The 22,115-nt window shown below is 34.9% G+C and overlaps 11 protein-coding genes across 11 annotated transcripts; 6 read left to right on the forward strand and 5 right to left on the reverse strand.

Annotated features, from left to right (window-relative positions):
• Nucleotides 1–1,407: 1,407 nt before the first annotated feature.
• On the forward strand, nt 1,408–1,878 carry DFA_01829 (uncharacterized protein; the record flags this gene model as incomplete). The annotated part of the gene is made up of 2 exons (XM_004359737.1): nt 1,408–1,675; nt 1,799–1,878. 2 exons carry the CDS (start codon nt 1,408–1,410, stop codon nt 1,876–1,878), a joined length of 348 nt encoding a protein of 115 aa, XP_004359794.1.
• A 213-nt stretch (nt 1,879–2,091) lies between these two features.
• On the forward strand, nt 2,092–4,944 carry DFA_01830 (regulator of chromosome condensation domain-containing protein; the record flags this gene model as incomplete). The annotated part of the gene is made up of 5 exons (XM_004359738.1): nt 2,092–2,135; nt 2,473–2,535; nt 2,614–3,937; nt 4,029–4,666; nt 4,803–4,944. 5 exons carry the CDS (start codon nt 2,092–2,094, stop codon nt 4,942–4,944), a joined length of 2,211 nt encoding a protein of 736 aa, XP_004359795.1.
• Nucleotides 4,945–5,030: 86 nt separating this feature from the next.
• On the reverse strand, nt 5,031–8,039 carry ercc4 (DNA excision repair protein 4; the record flags this gene model as incomplete). Its single annotated transcript, XM_004359739.1, has 3 exons — nt 5,031–6,700; nt 6,779–6,941; nt 7,020–8,039. 3 exons carry the CDS (start codon nt 8,037–8,039, stop codon nt 5,031–5,033), a joined length of 2,853 nt encoding a protein of 950 aa, XP_004359796.1.
• A 303-nt stretch (nt 8,040–8,342) lies between these two features.
• On the forward strand, nt 8,343–10,669 carry argS2 (arginyl-tRNA synthetase; the record flags this gene model as incomplete). Its single annotated transcript, XM_004359740.1, has 2 exons — nt 8,343–9,527; nt 9,662–10,669. 2 exons carry the CDS (start codon nt 8,343–8,345, stop codon nt 10,667–10,669), a joined length of 2,193 nt encoding a protein of 730 aa, XP_004359797.1.
• A 493-nt stretch (nt 10,670–11,162) lies between these two features.
• Nucleotides 11,163–11,663, reverse strand: DFA_01833 (uncharacterized protein; the record flags this gene model as incomplete). Its single annotated transcript, XM_004359741.1, has 2 exons — nt 11,163–11,197; nt 11,474–11,663. The coding sequence occupies 2 exons, from the start codon at nt 11,661–11,663 to the stop codon at nt 11,163–11,165; spliced, it is 225 nt and encodes a 74-aa protein (XP_004359798.1).
• A 647-nt stretch (nt 11,664–12,310) lies between these two features.
• Nucleotides 12,311–12,868, forward strand: DFA_01834 (uncharacterized protein; the record flags this gene model as incomplete). The annotated part of the gene is made up of 1 exon (XM_004359742.1): nt 12,311–12,868. One exon carries the CDS (start codon nt 12,311–12,313, stop codon nt 12,866–12,868), a length of 558 nt encoding a protein of 185 aa, XP_004359799.1.
• Nucleotides 12,869–13,334: 466 nt separating this feature from the next.
• DFA_01835 (uncharacterized protein) lies at nt 13,335–14,897 on the reverse strand (the record flags this gene model as incomplete). The annotated part of the gene is made up of 2 exons (XM_004359743.1): nt 13,335–13,361; nt 13,539–14,897. The coding sequence occupies 2 exons, from the start codon at nt 14,895–14,897 to the stop codon at nt 13,335–13,337; spliced, it is 1,386 nt and encodes a 461-aa protein (XP_004359800.1).
• Nucleotides 14,898–15,106: 209 nt separating this feature from the next.
• On the forward strand, nt 15,107–16,224 carry coq3 (3,4-dihydroxy-5-hexaprenylbenzoate methyltransferase; the record flags this gene model as incomplete). The annotated part of the gene is made up of 2 exons (XM_004359744.1): nt 15,107–15,865; nt 15,943–16,224. The coding sequence occupies 2 exons, from the start codon at nt 15,107–15,109 to the stop codon at nt 16,222–16,224; spliced, it is 1,041 nt and encodes a 346-aa protein (XP_004359801.1).
• Nucleotides 16,225–16,297: 73 nt separating this feature from the next.
• On the reverse strand, nt 16,298–17,192 carry DFA_01837 (uncharacterized protein; the record flags this gene model as incomplete). The annotated part of the gene is made up of 3 exons (XM_004359745.1): nt 16,298–16,620; nt 16,786–16,993; nt 17,016–17,192. 3 exons carry the CDS (start codon nt 17,190–17,192, stop codon nt 16,298–16,300), a joined length of 708 nt encoding a protein of 235 aa, XP_004359802.1.
• Nucleotides 17,193–17,698: 506 nt separating this feature from the next.
• On the forward strand, nt 17,699–19,358 carry DFA_01838 (uncharacterized protein; the record flags this gene model as incomplete). Its single annotated transcript, XM_004359746.1, has 4 exons — nt 17,699–17,786; nt 18,182–18,438; nt 18,510–18,666; nt 18,766–19,358. The coding sequence occupies 4 exons, from the start codon at nt 17,699–17,701 to the stop codon at nt 19,356–19,358; spliced, it is 1,095 nt and encodes a 364-aa protein (XP_004359803.1).
• Nucleotides 19,359–20,203: 845 nt separating this feature from the next.
• On the reverse strand, nt 20,204–21,828 carry DFA_01839 (ARID/BRIGHT DNA binding domain-containing protein; the record flags this gene model as incomplete). Its single annotated transcript, XM_004359747.1, has 3 exons — nt 20,204–20,235; nt 20,307–21,082; nt 21,329–21,828. 3 exons carry the CDS (start codon nt 21,826–21,828, stop codon nt 20,204–20,206), a joined length of 1,308 nt encoding a protein of 435 aa, XP_004359804.1.
• Nucleotides 21,829–22,115: the final 287 nt, after the last annotated feature.

The raw sequence follows: 22,115 nt of genomic DNA on the forward strand, positions 1-22,115 counted from the left end.
ATATATATATTTATACATTGAAGATTTAAGGAAGAAGAGGGATGAAGGAGTTAAATTAAGTTACTGTTGTGTATATATATGTATGTATTGTATGTATTGTATGTAGCTACCAATCGTTATGAACTGATATGAAATAATAGTTTCTTCTTCTTCTTTTTGTTCAAGAGTCTATTGTATTGATTGTTGTTAATCGATTAACAATCAATTGGTTGATTGTTTGTATTGTGTTACATCTATATCCAATCACAATCAATCACAATCAAATGATATGATTGATGGTTGGTCATAATATTATTGTGGGTGGTGTCGATTCGATGAAGAAAGAAAGAAAGAGACCAAATAACAACAAAAAGACAGAAAGTATGAATGGAATGATATTAATAATAATAATAATAATAATGATAATACTATACCTGTATTCTCCATAATAATAATAATCAATCTATAATCAAACTAGTTTAGGTGTTGTATTTAAAACCTTCTCCTTCTCTTTTCTCTTTCTCCTTGTTATTATTATTATTGATTTATTGTTTTATGTTTAAAATTTTATGTTTATTGCAATGTCGATCAATGATTGCTTGGTTGCTTGATTGTGTTTGTTTTGTTTGCAGGTGGTGGGAATCAAACATACAAACAAACAATCCGGGGGTTGTCAGATGACACACGTTTGTTTGGTTTGGGAAAAGAGAATCAATTTAGTGTGAAATTTCCATATCGCAAAGAGATGATATTTTTGTCAGTTCCCAAATCACCGATCAGAAGAAAAAAGAGAAGACTTTTTTTGATGTCCTCTCTCTTGCAACTCGGAAAGAAATCGCAATTGATCAGTCTGCACGCGACTCCAAACCCAGGAATATTGCTTATTCCCAACACATCTCTACTGATACTTCTTTCTTTCTATCTATAAGTATCTGAGCGAAACAAAAGAGATACTACAGCTAGACAGAGACAGACAGATAATAGTAACATTACTATGAATGTAATGAGGACACACTTCATTTTACTTTTTGATTCTTCCTTCCTAATTTACACATGACATGTCGTGTATAGCAGTGGATTTGGTAGTTTCAGGTATACCTATCTTATGATAGAACAAACAAACAAAGACGTATTTGGAGGGAGGAGAGGAAGTATCTCAATCTCATTGGTTTTATACAGATTATTTATATAAATCTAAAAGTATACGTAGAGAAGAAGGTTTTCACAACAAGAATGCTAGCTCTGCTCATTTATAACCAACAACACAACCTGTGTGAGTTGAGTGGTGGTTGATTAAAGAATCCAATTATTATTATTATTATCATTTTTTACTCACACAACAACCAAACCAAACCAAACCAACAAGCTCCTCTTTAGTACAATGTTATTTACTAGTAAATAAATTAAAGATCATCATCATTATTTATCATGAAGAGCACAACAACAGTAGCAGAGAAACCAAATACAACAAATTCATCATCATCATCATCATCGACAACATCGACAATCAAACGTCAACAACTACTAGATGGAGGAGCATTCAAATTCCAAGGAAAAGAAGAAGTTAGAGATATTAGAAAGACAGTGAAACCACCTCAATACAAGAGATCACTATTCAATGCCTATGACATTAAATTCCAGTTTGAACATGTCACTGGTCTAAGTATTTATACTGATGATGAAAAACTCTTTATTTGTATGATCAATTTGATTAAAACCAAACCAAACCAATCCTATTCATTTAAATTGAACTAATATTATTTATTTATTTATTTATTTATTTATTTATTTATTTATTTATTTATTTATTTATTATTAGATATAGTATTATCTTTGTTTATAGTTTTAATGGTTACTGGAATATGGAGATGGATTGATAAATTAATAAAGTTATTTTAATAATATCATGGTCATGACTGTCTACCAGTCACAACCAATTTTGTACATTCACACAATTAAATTAATTTAATTTATTATTATCTTTGTAAAGATAGATAAATATTAATAGAGAAAGATAATTAATTATTTATTTATCATTGGGATAATTCTCATTAAAATCTTAGTCTTTTCTCCATTTTGATCAGTTTTTAATCGACTGATGCAATAAAAGACATGTCATGCGACGCTGCAGTTTGTCTAAGATACTTTGTATCATTGTCATTTATCATCTGACAAGAGATAGAGATAGAGAGAGAGAGAGAGAGAGGGATTGTAATATTACTACATCAGATTTGTAGCAATAGTTAGTAGTCATCACATCACCCACCTTCACCATCATCAATCATCATCTTCAATCCACACCTGTAAATATATTTATTGTAACTAAACTAAACTAAACGGCACCCCACTACTATCCTATACTACAGTCATGACAGATCTAGGATGTTGCTTTTTGTTTGGAAAGTAAGATAAACACACATACAATATAGTTCAACTTTATAGTAGAGATATCTAATCCTTCCTTCTTTCTTTCTTTCTTTCTTTTCTAATTAGAAATGCAAATGGACAACTAGGTACTAACCTCTTTGAAGGTAGTGATGAATTGGTTTATGACCAGTAAGTTTAAAAGTTTACAATTCGAATATTGATATTGATTTAAATATAAATATATTAATATTGTTGATTGATGTGTAGAGATAATTGTACAGCAGATTTAACATTATTAAAACAATTTTCAAATATAAAATGTATATCAATGGGAACATTACATAGTGGACTTGTAACGGTCGATGGAGGGTTATGGACATTTGGTAATGGGTCATTTGGAAAGCTTGGCTTGGGAAATACCGACAATTACAAGATACCTATGCAAGTCAGACCAGGTGTACAATTCAGTATGGTGTCTTGTGGCAACGAACATACTTTGGCACTTGATGGCACTGGTCGTGTGTTTTCATGGGGCAATGGATCAAAGGGTCGACTGGGATTGGGCAATGAAAGCACGATGGTCACTCCATGTATATTGCCATTTAGCGGAGTGGTACTAAATGTGTATGCAGGTGGTGCAAGCAGTGCCGCTGTCACTGCGAGCAATGTCTATACATGGGGATACAACAAATACGGTCAGTTGGGATTAGGTAACACCAAAGACGGGAACCGTCCCAACATTATATCGCAATTTGGTGGTGAGCGTATTGGATCGACTCGTATCGCTTGCTTTTCAATTGGTGATAGACATATGGGCGCCGTTGACGACGAGGGGTACATGTATACATGGGGATGCAACGAAGACTACCAACTTGGTGATGGTGGCTCGTTTGACAAATCCGTACCATACAAACACGTCAAGATTCGTCAACGTATGAAGTCGATCGAGTGTGGTGGCAAGTTTACACTATCCCTGTCCAATGAAGACGACGATCATTCACTCTACATTTGGGGTGACTTTGGTGAATACACCAGTCCCATTCCCAAAAAGGTGGATACTGGCTATGAAAGTGTTTCGGCCAGTTGTGATTGCTCGCTCTCTTTTATTGGTATCAAGATGAACGGTGAGACTGTGTCTTGTGGGTGGAGTCGGTACGGACAAGTCGGACATCTCGCCGAGGTTGTCCCACTTGGTCGTATGACACAGGTCGTCGGCAAGCCAACCGCCGTTTCCTGCGGTGCCTACCACTCTGCACTCCTCTACAAGTCCACCACCGACGTCTCTTGCCAATTGGTGCGGTCTGGTAACCCCAACGTCGCCCATCCAATCATCAACGCCAATATTGCTCAAATCAACCAATTCACCAATTACGACGGTGACACCTTTTTACATTTGGTCGGAAAGATGAGAGTTGCCGACTCTATTACCATTCCAAGCCAAATCCTTCAACATCAAATCAATATTCCAAATCGTGATGGTTATCCACCATTCTTTTACGATGGTAATTTATTAGCACGTCCTGCCACTCCAAACATTAAATTTATTGATTCTAAAAATGGTCAAAATGTTTTTCATTATTATTGTGATAATGTAAGTAAACAAGAATAGAATAATATAATATAATATATTGAAACCAAATATTCATTTATTTATTACTTTATTTTATTTAATTGTTTTGTAGAAAATGTTTGAAGATATACCAAAAATTTTGAATTTAGGAATTGATGAAAGAATCATTGATAAAAATGGAAAGAGAGCATTGGATTATCTAAGTGTAGAGGATGCATTTAAATTAAAAAAGCAATACAACAAGTATGATATTGCATTTGTATTTGACAGTGCGTTTGTGCATTTGGCTAGAAAACTGCGAGACTCTCTTGAAGAGAATCACATTACCGTGGCGTTTATGGAAAATGGTGCTGGTAATCCACCAGTCATTGGTTATGTATTTTTCGTGTCTGCTCAAACCATCAAACACCAAGCCACCACTGCACTGGTCAAAGGTCCACTCTCCAAGGCACTCATGATTTGTATTTGGGCCGAAAAGGTGTCCATCACCGATCCCACACTCGAAAGTTGTATCTATCGTTCACAATTGGTCGATTTCTCAACGAGCAATATCTACCAACTCTCACTTTCGACTTTGCTCGAGGGTATGCAAACCATCCTCGATGCTAGCATCTTTTCGGGTAGTGGTGCTGGTGGTGAAGGTGATGAAGACTTAAAGTCTGACCAACCAAGTATCGGTGCTTTGCAGGGCAAAGAAGCATCCATCTTTTTGTCATTTAATCCATCAAAGATTGCAGAGTACAAGGATCTGTTTGAATTTTTAAAGGAAAACAAGATCAAAGTGGTGCCAAGAGACAAAGGTGTACTTTCCAGTTGGGTGTTTGTCGTTGTACTCACCAACAAGGAGTTTACACCATTGGTACGTGATGAAATCTCTTTGGCCGAGAATCGTAACAAACCAATCCTCGCCATCTACTATGACAAAGATACTCGTCTCGACGAAGCATCACGATACACCTTTGCCAACAGTCCCATCATTCATTATGACAACCAAGGTTTCAATCAACTCTTATCATCCATTGACCTAAATTTTAATTTAATTCGTCAAACTAGTAAATTATTAGAGTTACAAGGAATTAATAAATAATAAATAGTAAATTAAATAATTAATTATTTATTTCTTTCTATTTGACCAATTCCTTTTATAATTTCCATTATTATTATTATTTTGATTATTTTGATTATTAATGTTTTTTGAAGAAATATGATCTTGAGTTAAAAAAGCATAAAGTAAAGCTGCATCAGTTTCAGAATGTAATAAAGTTGATAGTTGATCTTTTGACATTTGAGATAGATGGTGAAGATCTCTAACACCGTCAAGTACAAAATGAATGTTGGATTCATTGATACCGGGTAGTTTTTTGAGAACGTCGTGTGGTGCATAATTGTATTCCGAGTTGTTGGCAGAGGGTTCGGGCAAGACGTTAATGTTGGAGGGGTCAGGTTCAGGGCCATTTTCTTTGAGTCGGTCAAACACGGCCACTGTAGAACGTGAGCTTCGCGCCCAAATGATTCGCATCTTTGGAAAGGCACGAGAGAGCATCATGAGCTTGCTCGACAGAGCAACCTGTGAAATATACGGTAGATTGAGTTCTTCTTGTGTGTGTAGCATGAATGGTTGACGTGCGTCAAACTCGATCAGGAGAATCGGGTTGGTATAGTGACGACCCATCTGGTCGATTTGGTGGAATAGACGACCCGACCCAAACGAGCCGATCAAATCGGATATGCTCTTTCTTTCAATACAGTATAATGGCGAGATGACATAATCACCAGTGACGAGACGCAGCGGGATGATTTGGTACTCGCCAAAGTGAAGTGCGACCGGCAAACTACTCTTGAATTCAAAACTGTCGACCACCACCTTTTTCTTGGTACCTTGTCCTCTACGCAACGCCGACCTATATTTGACAACACCTCCTGTTCTGCTGTCGGCTCGCGAGCTCGTATTGGCACTCGGGAGCATTTCCAATTCTTCCTCGGTGATGTTTTTAATCCTTGCAACCTCTTGTTCTTTTTCCGTGGTGATGGTCGTATTGTTTAAACCGCCACTGAGGTCAATCAGAGATGCCTTTTCTCTAATGAGTCGTTCAAATGCGTCCTTTTCACGACGTAATATAGAAATGTATTTACTTTCCTCTATCGAGTCGGAATAGAGTAAAAAATAGACAAACAGAGTCATGTGAGGGTTCTCGGCACGAAACACTTCAATTTGACGGATGATGGTGACATCGGCATCGTAAATGATAATGTGTTGTGGTGTCGCATCTTCGAGGATATTACCCGACCATTCGATGGGATGGATGATAATGTGGGGAGGTGAAAGTACCGAGTAGATATCGTCGATCTGCTCAATGTCGATGGATTGATTGTCTCCATTGACCTCTACTATTCTAGGATTGGAGATGGACAAACCACCCGCTCCACCAACCACCGACACACCCATTGAAAACAACGTTGCATTGGTTTCATCCTTTATATTCATTTTCTTTCGCATATTGGTTTCTGTTATTTTTTGTTTTCTCGATGATTCACTTGCTCTTTTACTATATGATTTTCCACCAGCACCACCTCGTTTTCTACGATTGGCACCAGCCCAACTCGAATTACCACCTGTATAAATACTAGAATTGGTTGATTCGGGTGGTGTCGGAGCATACAATCGATCATATTTCTTTAACAACATTCCATAACCACCCAAATCAAGGTACTCTTGTAATTGTGTACATGTTCTTTCATCTTTTACAAATACTAATATTGTCTCTGGTTCTATTCCAGTTTCCTCTAAAAAATAAAATAAAATTAATTAAAAAAAAAAGATACATTATTTTTTTTGTGTATTGTACAATAAATTGTACTTACTCTTGCTATCTTCAATTTCTTTTATAACTTGATATAATAAATGCCATTTTGGATTCTCTTCCAAAACCAATTCTCTTTTATAAACATCTACTTTTTGTCCACTATCTCCTTTTTTCTTTTTAAATTCTAATTTTGATTCTATATAAACTCTTTCTTTTGCACTCTAAAAATCAAATCAAATCAAATAAATAAATATTAATATTAATATTTATCTTTTTTTGATTTATCTTTTTTTTTTTACATTAAATAAATGTTCAGCATCTCTTGTATAAATCCAACTATATTCATCTTCTGGATTATTATAAGAAGAATCTACATCTCGTAGAGTTTCTAGAAATTTGAGGAAAGATACACCATCATATTTCACAAGGAGGGTTGTTAGATTCCTAAGTATTTTGATGGTATTTAGATTTTGCTTGGTGTGCCATCCAATGTCACCCCAAGACTGTACCATCGAGTCAAAGCTGTTAAATAGGCCATCTTCCAATGTCATCCTATGCTTTTCCAATACATGTTTGTTTTTCGAACGAATGTCACCCATTAGCTTTTCGATCGTGTTGGTCAGTGCCTTTTCAATCTTGATCATACTCTCTGTCATTGGGATGGTCAACTCGATCAGTCGATTGTCTGCAACTGCGCCACCAGCAATACTATCCGTATCCAATTCATTTGCCACGGCAAGATGGAATCGTGGCCACAAATAGACACGTGGTACTTGAAGAAGCTTTAATAGTCGTTGCAAGTTGTTAATGTCTCCAAACGACGCATACGACGATGTAATGTATGCAGCATCTGATGAAAATGCCTTTATGAATCCACGACTATTTCGCATCTTGAAAAGTGACAAGAGCAATGCCTCGGGTGACAAGTCATCGATACGGTGCGCATTGTCGACAATGATACCGGCAATGTGGTCGGTTGGTATTCTGTTCATCAACATGTCGAGTATAAACGTTGCTGCTGGGCCAAAGTAGACACCTCCGTCGCGGTACTTGGACGCACCCACCAGTTCTTGTTTGAGAAAGGTTGGCAGATTAGCATACTTTACGCCAAACTGCAGTAGCTTTTCATTGTAGTAGCAATACGACTCTTGCAACGACTCGCTGTACGGATCGACATACAACACCAACTTGTCAGAGTCACAATACACTTTGAGAAATGCCAATATCACATGTTGTACTCCCAAGCCCTTTGACATTACAACTAAACCATCGTTTGATAAACATGTTTCAAATATCTGTTTATGATATTCTAATGGCATTATAATGATTTAAAGGTTTAACTAAATAACAAATTATCTATTCTATCTATATATTCTACTGTAAACTATTTAATAATTAATGGTAAATATCTATATCTATTTATCTCTTTCATTATTTGATCAAGCTAAATTAAAAATGAAAATGAAATTTGAACAAGTCGATGTTGATCATCAGATTGATGGATGACTTGTTTGTTTGTATTATATTTCGAAGAATTGTAAGTCTATCTGATATATAATCTAGTTAACATAATACATGTACACATTATAACAGAAACAACAACAACAACAACAGACAACAATATGTTAAGATATATATCATCAAAGACAAAGATGGTTCAAAATGCGGTCATCACTGGTGCGGCATTATCATCATCATCTTTGTCGTATAGTAGTATTAGTAATAATAATAATGCAACGATCGTTCAACCATTTAGTCTAAAGAAACAATGGTTTGATGTTGATTCATTGTCAACATACTCTATACTTCGAAGTCAAATATCTCCTCTGACCAATAGTATATTGTCAGAATCAACAACAACAACAACAACAACAACAAAGTCTTCCACTCCTACTACTACTACTTCAACCTATCAACCAATGTTTAATAGTATTAATGCAACCAAGATACCAGGAGATTATTCAATAAGCAATGTATTTCATTTGTCAAGAGCGATCAATAGTAAACCAGAGACTGTGATTGGACAGCTGACCACTCTCATCAACGATCAACAGACGAAACGTGACAAAAGGTTGATTGAAAAGGTAGAGGTTATCAACAAACATCTCAACCTGACACTCTCACAACAGTATCTAGAGGAGTGTGTTAGACTGTGGTGTCTTGGAGAAAGTAGTAATAGTAGTAATAGTAGTAAGCAAGTAACACTTGATTTCATTGCAACCGATCCCATACCACCACGTAAACGAGTGTTGGTAGACTTTGCATCACCAAACATGTCCAAGGAACTACATGTCGGTCATTTAAGATCGATTGCACTTGGTGAGTCGGTGTGTCGTATACTAGAGTACCGTGGTCACGAGGTGGAGCGTATTAGTCATGTCGGTGATTTTGGCACACCGATGGGTATGGTCATTAGCCATGCACTCGATGAAAAGGCTCCATTCCTTAGTCATATTTGGGGTCGTGCGGGAGTAGAGAGTGATGACAGTCCAGCTATGCCAGTATATAAAGAGATGCCATACATTCCAACACCAAAAGAAATGTCGGAATACTATGCAGCGGCCAAACAACGAACCAAGACAGACAAGCAATTCGAGGTGAGAGCACAACTGACAGCTGCCGAGTTGCAAAAAGGACCACCCAACTTTGACAACAATGGAAATAATAGTGGATCACATCCCGATATATACCAAGCTTGGCAATCGATATGTCAAGCCAGCAGAGAAGGATTCAACCAAATATTTAAATTAATGAATGTCAATGTCAACGAAAGAGGTGAATCATATTATCGTACAATGTTGGAAAATGTAATCACTGAATTAAGAAACAAAGGTTTAGTTTCAGAATCAGAGGTAATTGTTATAAATATATAAAAAGATAATTAAACAAATATATTTGTATTAATAATTATTTGTTTGTTTATTCTATTCTTTTTTTTTAGGGAGCACAATGTATATTTTTAAATGGAAACAAAGTACCTGTTATTATTAAAAAGAGAGATGGAGCTTATTTATATGCTACGACAGACTTGGCAGCCATCAAGAGTAGAATTGAAAGTGGAAAGGAATGGATTGTCGTTATTACAGATGACTCTCAAAACAAACATTTTGAAGATATATTTTCGATTGCTCGATTGGCTGGTTGGCTCAAAGAAGAAGAAAAACATGATGGTGATAATGTCCGTGTTGACCATTTATCATTTGGAGTGGTGCGTAGTGAAAATGGGTCAAAGCTAAGTTCACGTGATGGTAATCCATTGGCGCTGTCAGAGTTGGTCGAGGAATCTGTCAAACGTGCCAAACAAGCATCCATCACATCAAAGTCACTCAGTCGTGCTGAAACCATCGATCCCACCCACACTGCATATCGAGTAGAAGAACCTGCTCGTGTATCTGATACTTTTGAAAATAATGACCAAGACAATCAAGATGACGAAAACGTCGATATAATGAAGAATCAACATTATTTAAAAGTTGGTATTAGTGCAATTAAATATTATGATTTGGTACAACGTAGTAATAGTTATCGATTCTCATACGACAACATACTATCGTTTAAAGGAAACACTTCAATCTATCTAAACTACAGTCTGACTAGAATTGCAACCATTATGAGACGTGCAAAGACAGAACGTGGATTTGATATAGAAGAGGCTGAACTCAACATTGCATCATTCCAATTTCAAGAGTTTACAGAGAATGAGAGACGTCTCGTCGTGATGATCTCCAAGTTTGCAGACACACTTAAATCGGCTGAAGGACAACTCAGACCAGCCATCATATGCGACTATCTATGGGATGTGGCCGACACATTCCATCGATTCTACGAGACCGACACTGTATTGGGTAGTGATCGTCAACATCAACGTCTTTTAATTTGTAATACCGTTAAAAAGATTTTAGAAACTGGTTTCTATTTATTAGGTGTTGAACCTGTTGAAAGATTATAATCACAAACAATAAATTAATTAATAAATAAATAAATACTATTACCCAACCCAATCCAATTAACTTACAATTCTTTGAAATATAATAATGATCAATAACATCATCAAACATATCACCATTTTTTTAAATAAATATCTATCAATAGTTATTGTTTGTATTTATTATATTTATCTCTTTTTTGATTCTCCATACCAATGGACTATCTGGATTCGAATTTTGGAAATTTTCAGTCATTGAAATCTATGCCATCATTCAGGCCTTTGGTTCTAATGATTTCTGAAATATCAAGATGTTCTATTGTTGGTGGAAATGGTGTATTGGGTACAAAATGAATTTCGCATTTTAATCTAGTCAATGTTGTAAGGGGAAATATTCTGATCCAATCTTGGTCAAGCCCTAGGTGAAGAGATTGTAACTGTTTGATATGTTTTGAGTGCAGAACCAGTGATTTGAAAGAAAGGGTTTTGCCAATATCCTCGCCAACCCTGATGCTTTTTAGACTGGTTGGAATCCTAAACCGAGCATCAATTCTGAGGTAATCAAAGTTGATATACTCTAGACCACTGACACAAATGGACAAGACTAGGAATGAATACCAACCCTGATAGAATAGTTGCCGCACATCGAGGTGTAAGGATTTTATTGTTGGTTAAATTTTCGTAAATTTGCAATGATTCAAGAGAAGCCATAAGTTTGTTTTTTATACTCTTGAATGTGGTTTGAACCTCTTTGATTTCGAAAGTGGTTCACTGGATAATAGTTAAATTTAGAGAATTGCAGAAAAGGTGATTTCGGGTCCAATCTACTCAATGCAATCTTGATCGTATTGAACCATCTCTTGCAAACACTTGCCAGTGATTTGATTTCGTTTGCATATCTAAATCGATTTTCAAAATCATACTCTATTACCTCTACTGCGCAATCTTTGAATAATAGAATGAATATGACTTGATCTAAATATTGTGATAATTGTTGTTGTTGTTGTTGTTGATCCATTATTTATTTATCTTTGACATTGGAGTTGAAGAATATTCCACCCAAATTCTATCCGCTAGATATTTGTTTTTTTTTTGTACCATCGTGACTTTGACGATATTTAAAAACAAGGAATAATACTTTGGATTTGATCTATTTTGTTATTTAAATCTAATCATTTTTTTATATGTCCATCAATGAATTTTTGTCCTTATAAAGAGAAATTGATCTAAAACAAAGATAGAGATAGCTAGATAAATATGAAACAACAACAACAATTATCACACTATTTAGATTCATACTCAGTCTACTATTAAAAGAGTGTTCGATAGATGATGGTGGCCCAACAAGATATTCAAACGAAATCTTATCGTTGGCAAGTGTTTGCAAGAGATGGCTCAATACGATCAAGATTGCTTTGAGCAAACTGAGCTCGAGATCACGTTTTCTACGATTCACTCGATTCAACATTCGCTCAAGACCCATTCAAGAGTATAGAAAGATGATGGAACACCCACAGAGTCTATGTAACCAACCAACTGATTTTGTATTTATTGATCTACCAAAACTTATCAAAACGGTCGAATATCTCGAGAAAGATCAACCATTTGCCAAGTTGTTTACTTCGTCTACTCGATCATTGACCATTCTCAACTGTGAAAAATACCATGATGTCAACAAAAGATTATTGTCTGCCAATGCCATCTTTGGAGTATTCGGAAATAGAGGATAAAGGTCGTGATGAGAACCCAACCAAATATTTCGCTTTCCAATCACTATTTGGAATCGATCAAATATTGAATTCACCAATTCTGGATAATTTAAAGGAGCTCGTACTTTACTGGTTCCGACCAAAAGAAGATGGAATATGGTCAAAAGTATTCAAGAGGTGTCATTCACTTGAATCATTGGCCATTTTAGCAAATTCATTCAACTGTAAAAAGGCTACATTGGACAATGTGACTGCTTTATTAAATGCTTTGGTATTGCTCCCAAACCTTATCGATTTGAATATGGCTAAACCACACAATGTTAGGTTTCGTCGATTAGACATTGATTCTGGGTTTAGTTTTCCAAGCACTCTAACAATCATCGGTCGAGCACCAGATTGGAGACACAAATTATTGCAAGTCATTGGTTCAACATTCAAAACAACTCAAAAAACTACTGTCTCTTCATCTCGACCAAGATTGGATAAGAATCATTCCACTCACAAAATTGACTAGCTTATACTTTGAAATGTATTATGTAACATTTCCATTCCAACATTTCCACTAACCATTGAATATCTCAATATTTCAGATTGTACTGAAACGAATTGTATCGATTTCAATCAATGGAAATTAGATCAACTACCAAAACTAGAAAAGTTGGTTTTTAGTTTCGTCCAATACGATCCATTAAAGAATGTTTTAATTTCTTTATCAAATTAATCAATGGTTCATCAAGTCTTAGAATTTTAGGCTTGGGGAAAGTTTGTAAAGAAAAAGAATATTTAGAAAGCGAATTCTTTCTTCTTTTTGGCTGTATCTCTCAAAGTTCAACGTTCAAACATTATACTCATCTAAGATCGATGCCGTTTGAGAGTGATTTAACTGTTGGATTCCTTAAGAATTACCTAAATTCGCATCCAGACCGGGCATTATTATCGAGAGTCCACAAGCACATAGACATCATAAATACAAACAATAACTATTTAAATATGGATTCTATTTCATACTATTAATATAAAAGTTTTTTTTTTAAAATATTATTTAATAAATTAAAGTTTATTATTTAATAGTTATTATTTGAATTTATTATGTCTATATCCCTGTGAACCCTCCATATCAATACATTATCTGCCGGCAGATGCGGATTTTGTTGTTGGTAATTTTGAAGGAATTGTTTGATTACATTTCTATCCCAAGGAGCCATTCTTTGAGTGTATTGTTTGAATGTTGGACTTTTAGAAATGCAATTAAAAAGAATAAAGAAATCACTTTCTATATATTCTTTGTTGCTCAACTCTCCGTTTAATATCCTAAGACTTGATGAACCTTGGATTAACTTGACAAAGAAATGAATCCATTCTTTTACAGATTGTTCAGAACATGGTTTAAAAACCAACTTTTCTAATCTTGGTAATTGATCTAATTTCCATTCATTAAAATCTATAACATTAGGTATTCCATCTGTATCTTCTACAATATTTAGATATTCTATAGTTGGTGGAAATATTGGTGTTCTATTAGGTACACTTTGAATTGCAAATGTTAAGCTAGTCAATGTTGTGAGTGGAAATATCTTGATCCAATCTTGGTCGAGGTGAAAATCATGTAGTTGTTTAAGTTGTTTTGAATATTGTTGAACCAATGATTTAAATGAATCTGTTTTACCAATTTTAGTATCTATCTTTATGTTTGTTAGACTTTTTGGAAGTTTAAACGTAGAATCAATTCCTAATTGATCAAAATTGATTTCCTTTGGTAATTGTCTAATATCCAAATGAATCAAATTAGGTAGGAATACCAATCCCGATAGAATAGTTGTTACTATACATCTAGGTGTAACATTTTGAACAGAATTGGAGGAACTTCCAAAAATGTGTAATGATTCAAGTGATGTCATTCTCTTAAATACTTTTAACCACACTCCTTCTTCTTCTTCCTTGTTTGAAACAAACCAAAAAAGTACAAGTTTCTTTACATTTTCCAGTATTGGTGAATTCAATATTAGATCGGTTCCAAATAATGATTGAAAACAACAGTATTTGGTTGGATTCTTTTTACGACTTTCTTGGACGACCAAACACTCCAACGATGGCATTGGCAAAGACAATAATCTTTTGTTGACATTATGGTATTCTTCACAGTTGAGAATGGTCAATGACCGTATCGATGACGTAAATAATGTAGCAAATGATCTATCTCTTTCGAGATAATCGACCGTTTTGACGAGTGTTGGTAAAAGACGACATACAAAATCGGTTGGTTGACCACATAGACTCTGTGGGTGTTCAATCATCCTCCTATACTCTTGAATGACTTTTGAACGATTATTTAATCGAATAAATTCCAGAAAATCGGATTTGGAGTCTAATCTACTCAAATCAATCTTGATCGTGTTTAACCATCTCTTGCAAACACTTGACAATAATACTATTTCTTTTGCATGTCTAACTATATTATTATCTATTACACATTCTTTTAATAATAGACAGAGTATAAATTGATCTAAATGTTGTGATAATTGTTGTTGCTGTAGTTGATTCATTATTTCTATCTTTATTTGTATTGTATTTGTACTACAATTAAAAATTTTAAATAAAATGAAGATTTTTTGAAAGCTTTCAAAAATTAATCCCCTATGAACTTACCTTTGGCCGACATGACTTTATTTATTTTGTAAGTACTATTAATAATATTACATCATCTCATTCATTCAAATAATAATAAATATATTATTATCTTCTCCTCAAGATAATGCAATCTCTATCTAAATTCAAGAGTATTGCAATAACGTGTGTTGGTAATAGATACATTGGTCGTTGTGCTTTGAATACTACTATTAGTAATAGTACTAGTAGTATATCTACTACAAACAACAACTACTACTACAATATAAATAGATCATTTTCAACTACTCCAAATAATCATACAACAAATACAAATAATAATAACAATAATAGTCAAGTCGGATCATCATCGACTTCATCATCATCATCATCAAAGAGACAAAATGAAATAGACTTTTTTAATACAATGGCAAAGGATTGGTGGAATGAAGAAGGAGAGATGAAACCACTACACAAAATGAATCCTGTACGTGTACAATACATTGTCGAAAAACTAAAAGAGGTTGGTGCGATTAATGGAGGAGGAGGAGGAGGTGATGTTGCTACTGCTGCCGCTGCTGCATCATCACCATTAAAAGGATTAAAGATAATTGATGTTGGATGTGGTGCTGGTTTGTTGACAGAGTCATTGTGTCGATTAGGTGCATCTGTGGTTGGTGTAGACGCTGCTCAACAAAATATAAAGATGGCCATTGCTCATGCCAACCTCGATCAATTACTCCAACAAAAACTACAACTCCAACAACTCGAATACATAGAATCAACCATTGAAAATCATGTGGTCAATGCCAACAACCCACAATACGATGTAGTATGTTCATTGGAAGTAGTTGAACATGTAGACAATGTACCAGAATTTATTTCAAATTTAACTAAAATATTAAAGGTATAAATAATCAAAATAGATTAATAATAATGAATGGTGGATGATATTAATGATCGTTTTCTCTTTTTTTTTTTTAGCCAGGAGGTAGTTTATTTATATCAACTATTAACCGTACACCATTATCATGGTTGTTGACTATAGTAGGAGCTGAATATCTACTCAGAATAGTACCAGTAAACACTCATCATCATAATCAATTCGTCATGCCAACCGAGCTGAGACAATACATTGAATCATCAGACTCTGCCATGAGACTACTCGACCAAAAGGGTCTTTTTTACAATCCAATCACCTGTAATTGGTCAATAATGGATGACACCAAAGTTAATTATATTATTCATGCAATTAAATTAAAATAATCATTATAGACCGAAACCTTTATTATTTGTTTTGCTTTTTACTTACTCTTTGTTTTAAAAAAGGTTGATTTATTTATATTTTTCTTTTATGATATTCATCATCATCTTCATCATCATGATATTCATTATTTAGATCACTATCATCTTCATCATCGTCGTCTGTTTCATAATCGTTGTCATCGTGACCAGGGAAATTGAGGTCGATGATCATATTGATCAAATCGTGCTTTGGTAGCTTATGCAACAACTCTCTGAATAATCTTATAGGTGTAGGTTGTTGTTTTTTCAAAGATGATTGTTGGAGTCGATGATACATTGCTATTGCCGTTGCTTTTATGTGTTTACATCTACCTACAGGACATGTACATCGTGTAGATACATAACCACCACCATCATCTACACTAATTGTAATCCTGTATCTTCCAAGTGTTCCAGAGAGAGAGAGGGTGAGAGTGAGAGATAAATATAATTATTTTATTTATTATTAATATTTTTTAATATATATTTTTTTTGTTTGTTGTGATTAGGATGGAAATACTTTTAATAGTTGGAATCTATCACCTGAAAGAACACTATTTCTATCTTTGTTCGAGAGTGATTGTTTTGGTACAAGATGATGTTGATTTTGGCTGTCATCCCATTTGACCATTAAGTTGTCTTCAATGTTTTCATAAACGCCATCTGTATTTGGAATTAATTGTTTTCTAATATATTGAGAGTAATCACAAGAATTCAATTCTGTAAAGGATCCAGTCTCGTTTGATATGAGCTGTGCATTATTAAAATCCAACTTTTCTTTTGCAAACTGTAATAAACTTTTGTATGGCTTCAACCATGATCGTTCGACACTCTTCGTCGCATTCTGGTCCCAACTCTTCAATATCCGACCAATCAACCATATCTTTTAACAATGAATCACCGAGACAATCTTGATATATTTTATATCGATTGTGTTGCTGACATACCATTCTTCTTTAATCTTCTAATCTAAATCTTTTATCTATCGGATAGATAAGATAAAAAGTGGTCAACTATAATGATTATGTTTTTGGTGTTGTTGGATATCGATTCGAATTGGGGTGTGTGTGTGTGAGTCTTACTTCTACTAACTACTGATCACTAATAATAATAATAATAATAATAATAATAATAATAATAATAATAATAATAATAATAATAATAATAAATGGGAATAACAACAAAAAATAACCATACCATACAATGTGGTGGGGAATTGATGTGATGAAAAAAGTGGTTATGGATATTGCTCGATTGGTTCATATAATTCCATTGGAATATTAATTTCCTGACCGAGACACACACATTCGACTCCTCGAGAAAAGATATTACTGTTGTGAGAATGTTAGGTTGAGAGATGTTTGACAACCTCGACCTTTTCAATATGTCACATTTCATCTGTTGATCTGTCAGCTGTCTGCATCAAATCTTTTGCTAGCAGCAGTAGGAGTGGTGGATGAGAGTCAAGTTCAGTCTGCTCCAAGCCAAGAAAGCAGATCTTAACAATGTTATTGATTATTTGATTGAAAACTATTTTAGCGCAAGTTTGAGAGAGTTGAAGAGAAAAGTAATAGTAATTATATCTACTATTATCTACTACCGAGATTGGATTGATGATTATAATTATCTGTTCGCGGGATTTGTTCAAATAATACCTTTCATTTTTCTGATGAGACTTCAACAACAAAATTATCAAAAAAAAATTATTATCTTTGCGGCTCTGTTGCCGGTGATTTTTCCGTTGGCCTTTGCAAAAGGTCACGTTTTAAAAAGGTGATCAAAGTAGTGTTGTGAGTGAGTGTGTGGTTGTCAACAACATAAACACATTTTATTTTCATCGGCATTGAAATCTATCTATCTACTTATAAGTAGTCATAGGAGTAGTATAGTAGGAATAAGAGATCAATCAATCTTTATTTATTTATTTATTTATTTTAAGAGGCACACAAAGAAAGAGAAAGAGAGTGGAGAATGCGTTCGAGTAGTATATCAGTGATCATTGCTACTTTACTAGTAACCATAATAGTAGCATTGTTATCATCTACGACCACTGTTGTTGTTGTTGATGCAAAGCAACAACACAGTAATAATAATAATAGAGGCATAAGATTAAAAATAAATGATGGTGATGATATTGTATCACCACCACCTGCAAACCCTGCATTTCAAATGGATCGTGCATATGCACATTTAATGGTATGTGTCATGATCATCAAAACACTCAATATTAAATTAATTAATTAATTAATGGGACCTTTTAATTTTAGTATTCATATTCATCATATTGTGATAATGATGTAGTTAGTAATTGGACATGTCCGTATTGTATCAACCAATATATTCCACATCTAGATGTAACCCAACTTTTAATTCATGATCGTACCAATACATTTGGTTTTATTGGTATTTCCCAAAATAATACAAGTATGGCATGCAAAACTTACACTTTCAAATATTTATTTATATATATATTTTGTTATTCAAATATTGATCAAATATATTTCTTATTCTAATCTTATCTAGTTGTCATTGCATTTAGAGGAACTGAAGGACCAAATCTAGCAAATTGGATTACCAATTTAAATATTGCAAAGTTGGCACCATACCCTGGATTCCCATCGGCAATGGTTCATGCTGGATTCCTCGATGCCTATGGACACGTTCAAGACCAAGTAGAGACTGGTATCACTGCTGCGCTTGAAAAGTGTCCACAGTGCGACAAGTTTATTGCCACTGGACACAGTTTGGGTGGTGCATTGGCCGTGTTGGCCGTTGCCGACGTCTACCCACGACTCATTAATCTGCCCATTGAAATGTATACATTTGGAAGTCCACGTGTTGGAAATGTTGGATTTGTCGAGTATTTTGAATCCGTAGTATTACAGTCCTACTGGAGACTTGTCAACTACCACGATGTCGTCCCACATCTACCATCAAAGTGGATGAACTTTTACCATTTACCCGTTGAAGTTTGGTTCAACAATTCAGCTGACCCTCTGGAATACAAAATGTGTAATGGCTCTGGTGAAGACCCAACCTGTTCAGATTCTCTTCTAGTTGCTTTAAATATTCCAAATCATTTAGATTATTTACAAATTGAAAAGGCTCTTTGTTAGTAAACTAATAATAGAATATTAAATAATGAATAAATAATAATAATAATAATAATAATAACCCGATGATATAATATAATTAAAACCGATTAATCTACACTACTACATTCCATTTCCAATTTCCATTTCATTTCATTAAATAATAAAAAATAAAGTCAAGTAAAAGATAAATAAGATTAGATTAGAAGGATATTGATTGTTTTTGTTTTAAAAATAAATATTTGTACAAAAAAATTTTAATGAAATACTTTTGTTTAAAGAGATACTTTGATTTAAAATTCTTTCTTTTGGTTTCGTGATGTTGTGAATGTATGTTATTATTATTATTATTATTATTATTATTATTAATAGTTGGATGACGATGATGAATATATAGAGTTGGTTGGTTGGGTGGTTGGGGGAGGAGGGGAGTTGGTTGGGGATAGGAGAAGGAAGGTGTATTTAATCGTATCTTTAAATCAAGGGACCACATTGATTCAATCATTCATGAAGTAGGTCGTCACCAAAAGTAGATATTGATTGGATCCAGTCTCTGTGGGGCTATTATTATTATTATTATTATTGATTAAAAAAAAAAAACATCATCATTGGACAAAGTAGGGAGGGAGAATGACAAATTGATAGATAGATAAAGAAAGAAAGAAAGAAAGATTTTTAGAAACATAATATATAAGTGTGATGTGAAAAAGAATTATTATTATTTGATTCTTTGTTGTTTGTTGTTGTTGTTGTTTATAATACAATTAAGTTAATCAAAGTTATGTTATGTGTGTGTTGTTTGTGAATGGTGGATATAGTTGGGGAAACTTGAAACTTGAAACTAGGGAATTGGGAATTGGAAATCAATCTTAACGACTTTCAACAACTCTTAATCTATGTTCTATAAATAAATAAAATATTAATCATCTGTTCAATCTATCCTATCTTGTTTTATCTTATATTTTATCTTACCACTTTTAATTCTTTTCAAGAATTGACTAATGATTGAATCTTCATCAATCTTTTGAGCATCAAAATGTTGGGAGACAGCATTGACCAATTCCCGGCGTGATGGTGAATTTGAAAGCTTGAGTTTGTGAAGGGCATTGTACTTTTTGAGTGACTTGTTCTCGAGAATCTTTAAATTTACAGCTGGGTAGTGTGACGTTGAGGTGGATGTCATCGAAGCTGACGACACTGACGAAGCGGCTGTCAACGACCCAAGGAGATAATCATCTGATGATGGGTGGAAAATGGCGTTTGAAAGATGTGAAGAAGATGATGATGAAGAGGAGGATGCGTTGGAAATGGGAGCCGATGGGATAAACGAGGTGGAAGTGGTGGAAGAGGAACTATTTACAATGTTGAGACTGCCGTTACTGCTATTAAGGTTAATGTTGTTGTTGTTGTTGTTATTGGACAAAGAAGAAATTGGGATACCATTATGATTATGATTATGGTTGTTATTTGAAGTATGATGAGTTGGACTGCTATTAGGACTGCTCGCAATTTGTTGGTGTTGATGAAATTGTTGCTCAAAAGTTGGTGTTGAAATCATCGAGGAAATGGTTGGTGAACTTGAACTCTCTCTTTCTCTCTCCCTTTCTCTTTCTCTTTGGTGTTGGATGTGTTGGAAATGTTGGTGTTGTTGGAAATGTGGTTGAGGTTGTTGTTGAGGATGTTGTTGAGGTGACGAGTGTTGTTGTTGTTGATGTTGATGTTGATGAAGATGTGCTACATTGGCAGTACTGGGTTGTGAGATGAGCGAGCCGGGTGAGGAGGTGGGGGAGCTCTTGCCGGCGACACCATTCAGAGGGTTGGGGGCAGACGCGTAGAATTTTTTCTTGCGGGCCGAGGCCGAGCCCGACGCGTCGAGCATCTGCTGCTTCTTGTCAGAGGGCGACTTGGAGAGATGCTTCTCAAAGGCCTCGTAGTCAAAGCGCTCGTCATCATCCATTTGCAGGTGGAACTTGCGTTCAAAGGGGTAGAGGTACTTGAGGTAATGGATACGCAGACGAAAACCGGCGTCTGTGCGCTCGGGGTCGACGGCCAACTCGGTTGTGATCTGACGCCACAACTTGTTCTCAATGACGGCGACTAGACCACCACGCGAGATGACACAGTGGTACAGCTTGTAGAGGTTGAGCTCCTTGTGGTCGAAAATGGGTATCTTTTCAATTGGCGTGCCACGGTTGGCCATAAACGAGAATAGTTGCGAGATGAATCGCTTCTCTTCCAAATCCTCTTGTGACAATTGTTGCGATGGCTGTGGAGGACTGCTACTGTTAATGTTATTGCTGCTGGCGGCGGCGGTGGCACCAGCCGAGCTTCCAGCACCACCGTTGCTGCTATGTGAATAATATGGAGTAGATGATTGTGACGACGATGACGATGACGATTGTTGTTGTTGCTGGTAATATTGTTGTTGAGGTGGAAGTGAAAAGGTATTGCCACCTCCGCCTTGGTGGGGGCTTGATATAGGGCTCATTAACATTTTTGTTGGATCAACTTTGAAACACAGAGAGTGTGTGTGATGAATGATTAGTTTTTTTTAAACTATATATACAATGAAAAGAGATGAGAGTAGCGTAGTGAGTGAGAGACTGTTGGAAATTTAAAAAAATCTAGAAGATTCCAGAAATTGAAATTGATATAAAGATTGTTGGGTGGTTTGATTGATTGGTGTGTCTCTGACTTTTTTTTTTTGACTATGAATTAATTAAACTGTGAAAATGTTGTTATATATATATATAAAAATATGGGTTGTTGAGTTGTTGGATA

The sequence above is a fragment of the Cavenderia fasciculata genome (assembly GCF_000203815.1).
Source record: "Cavenderia fasciculata unplaced genomic scaffold Scf_Dfasci-F-a-25c12.r2-5, whole genome shotgun sequence".
NCBI lineage: Eukaryota > Evosea > Eumycetozoa > Acytosteliales > Cavenderiaceae > Cavenderia > Cavenderia fasciculata.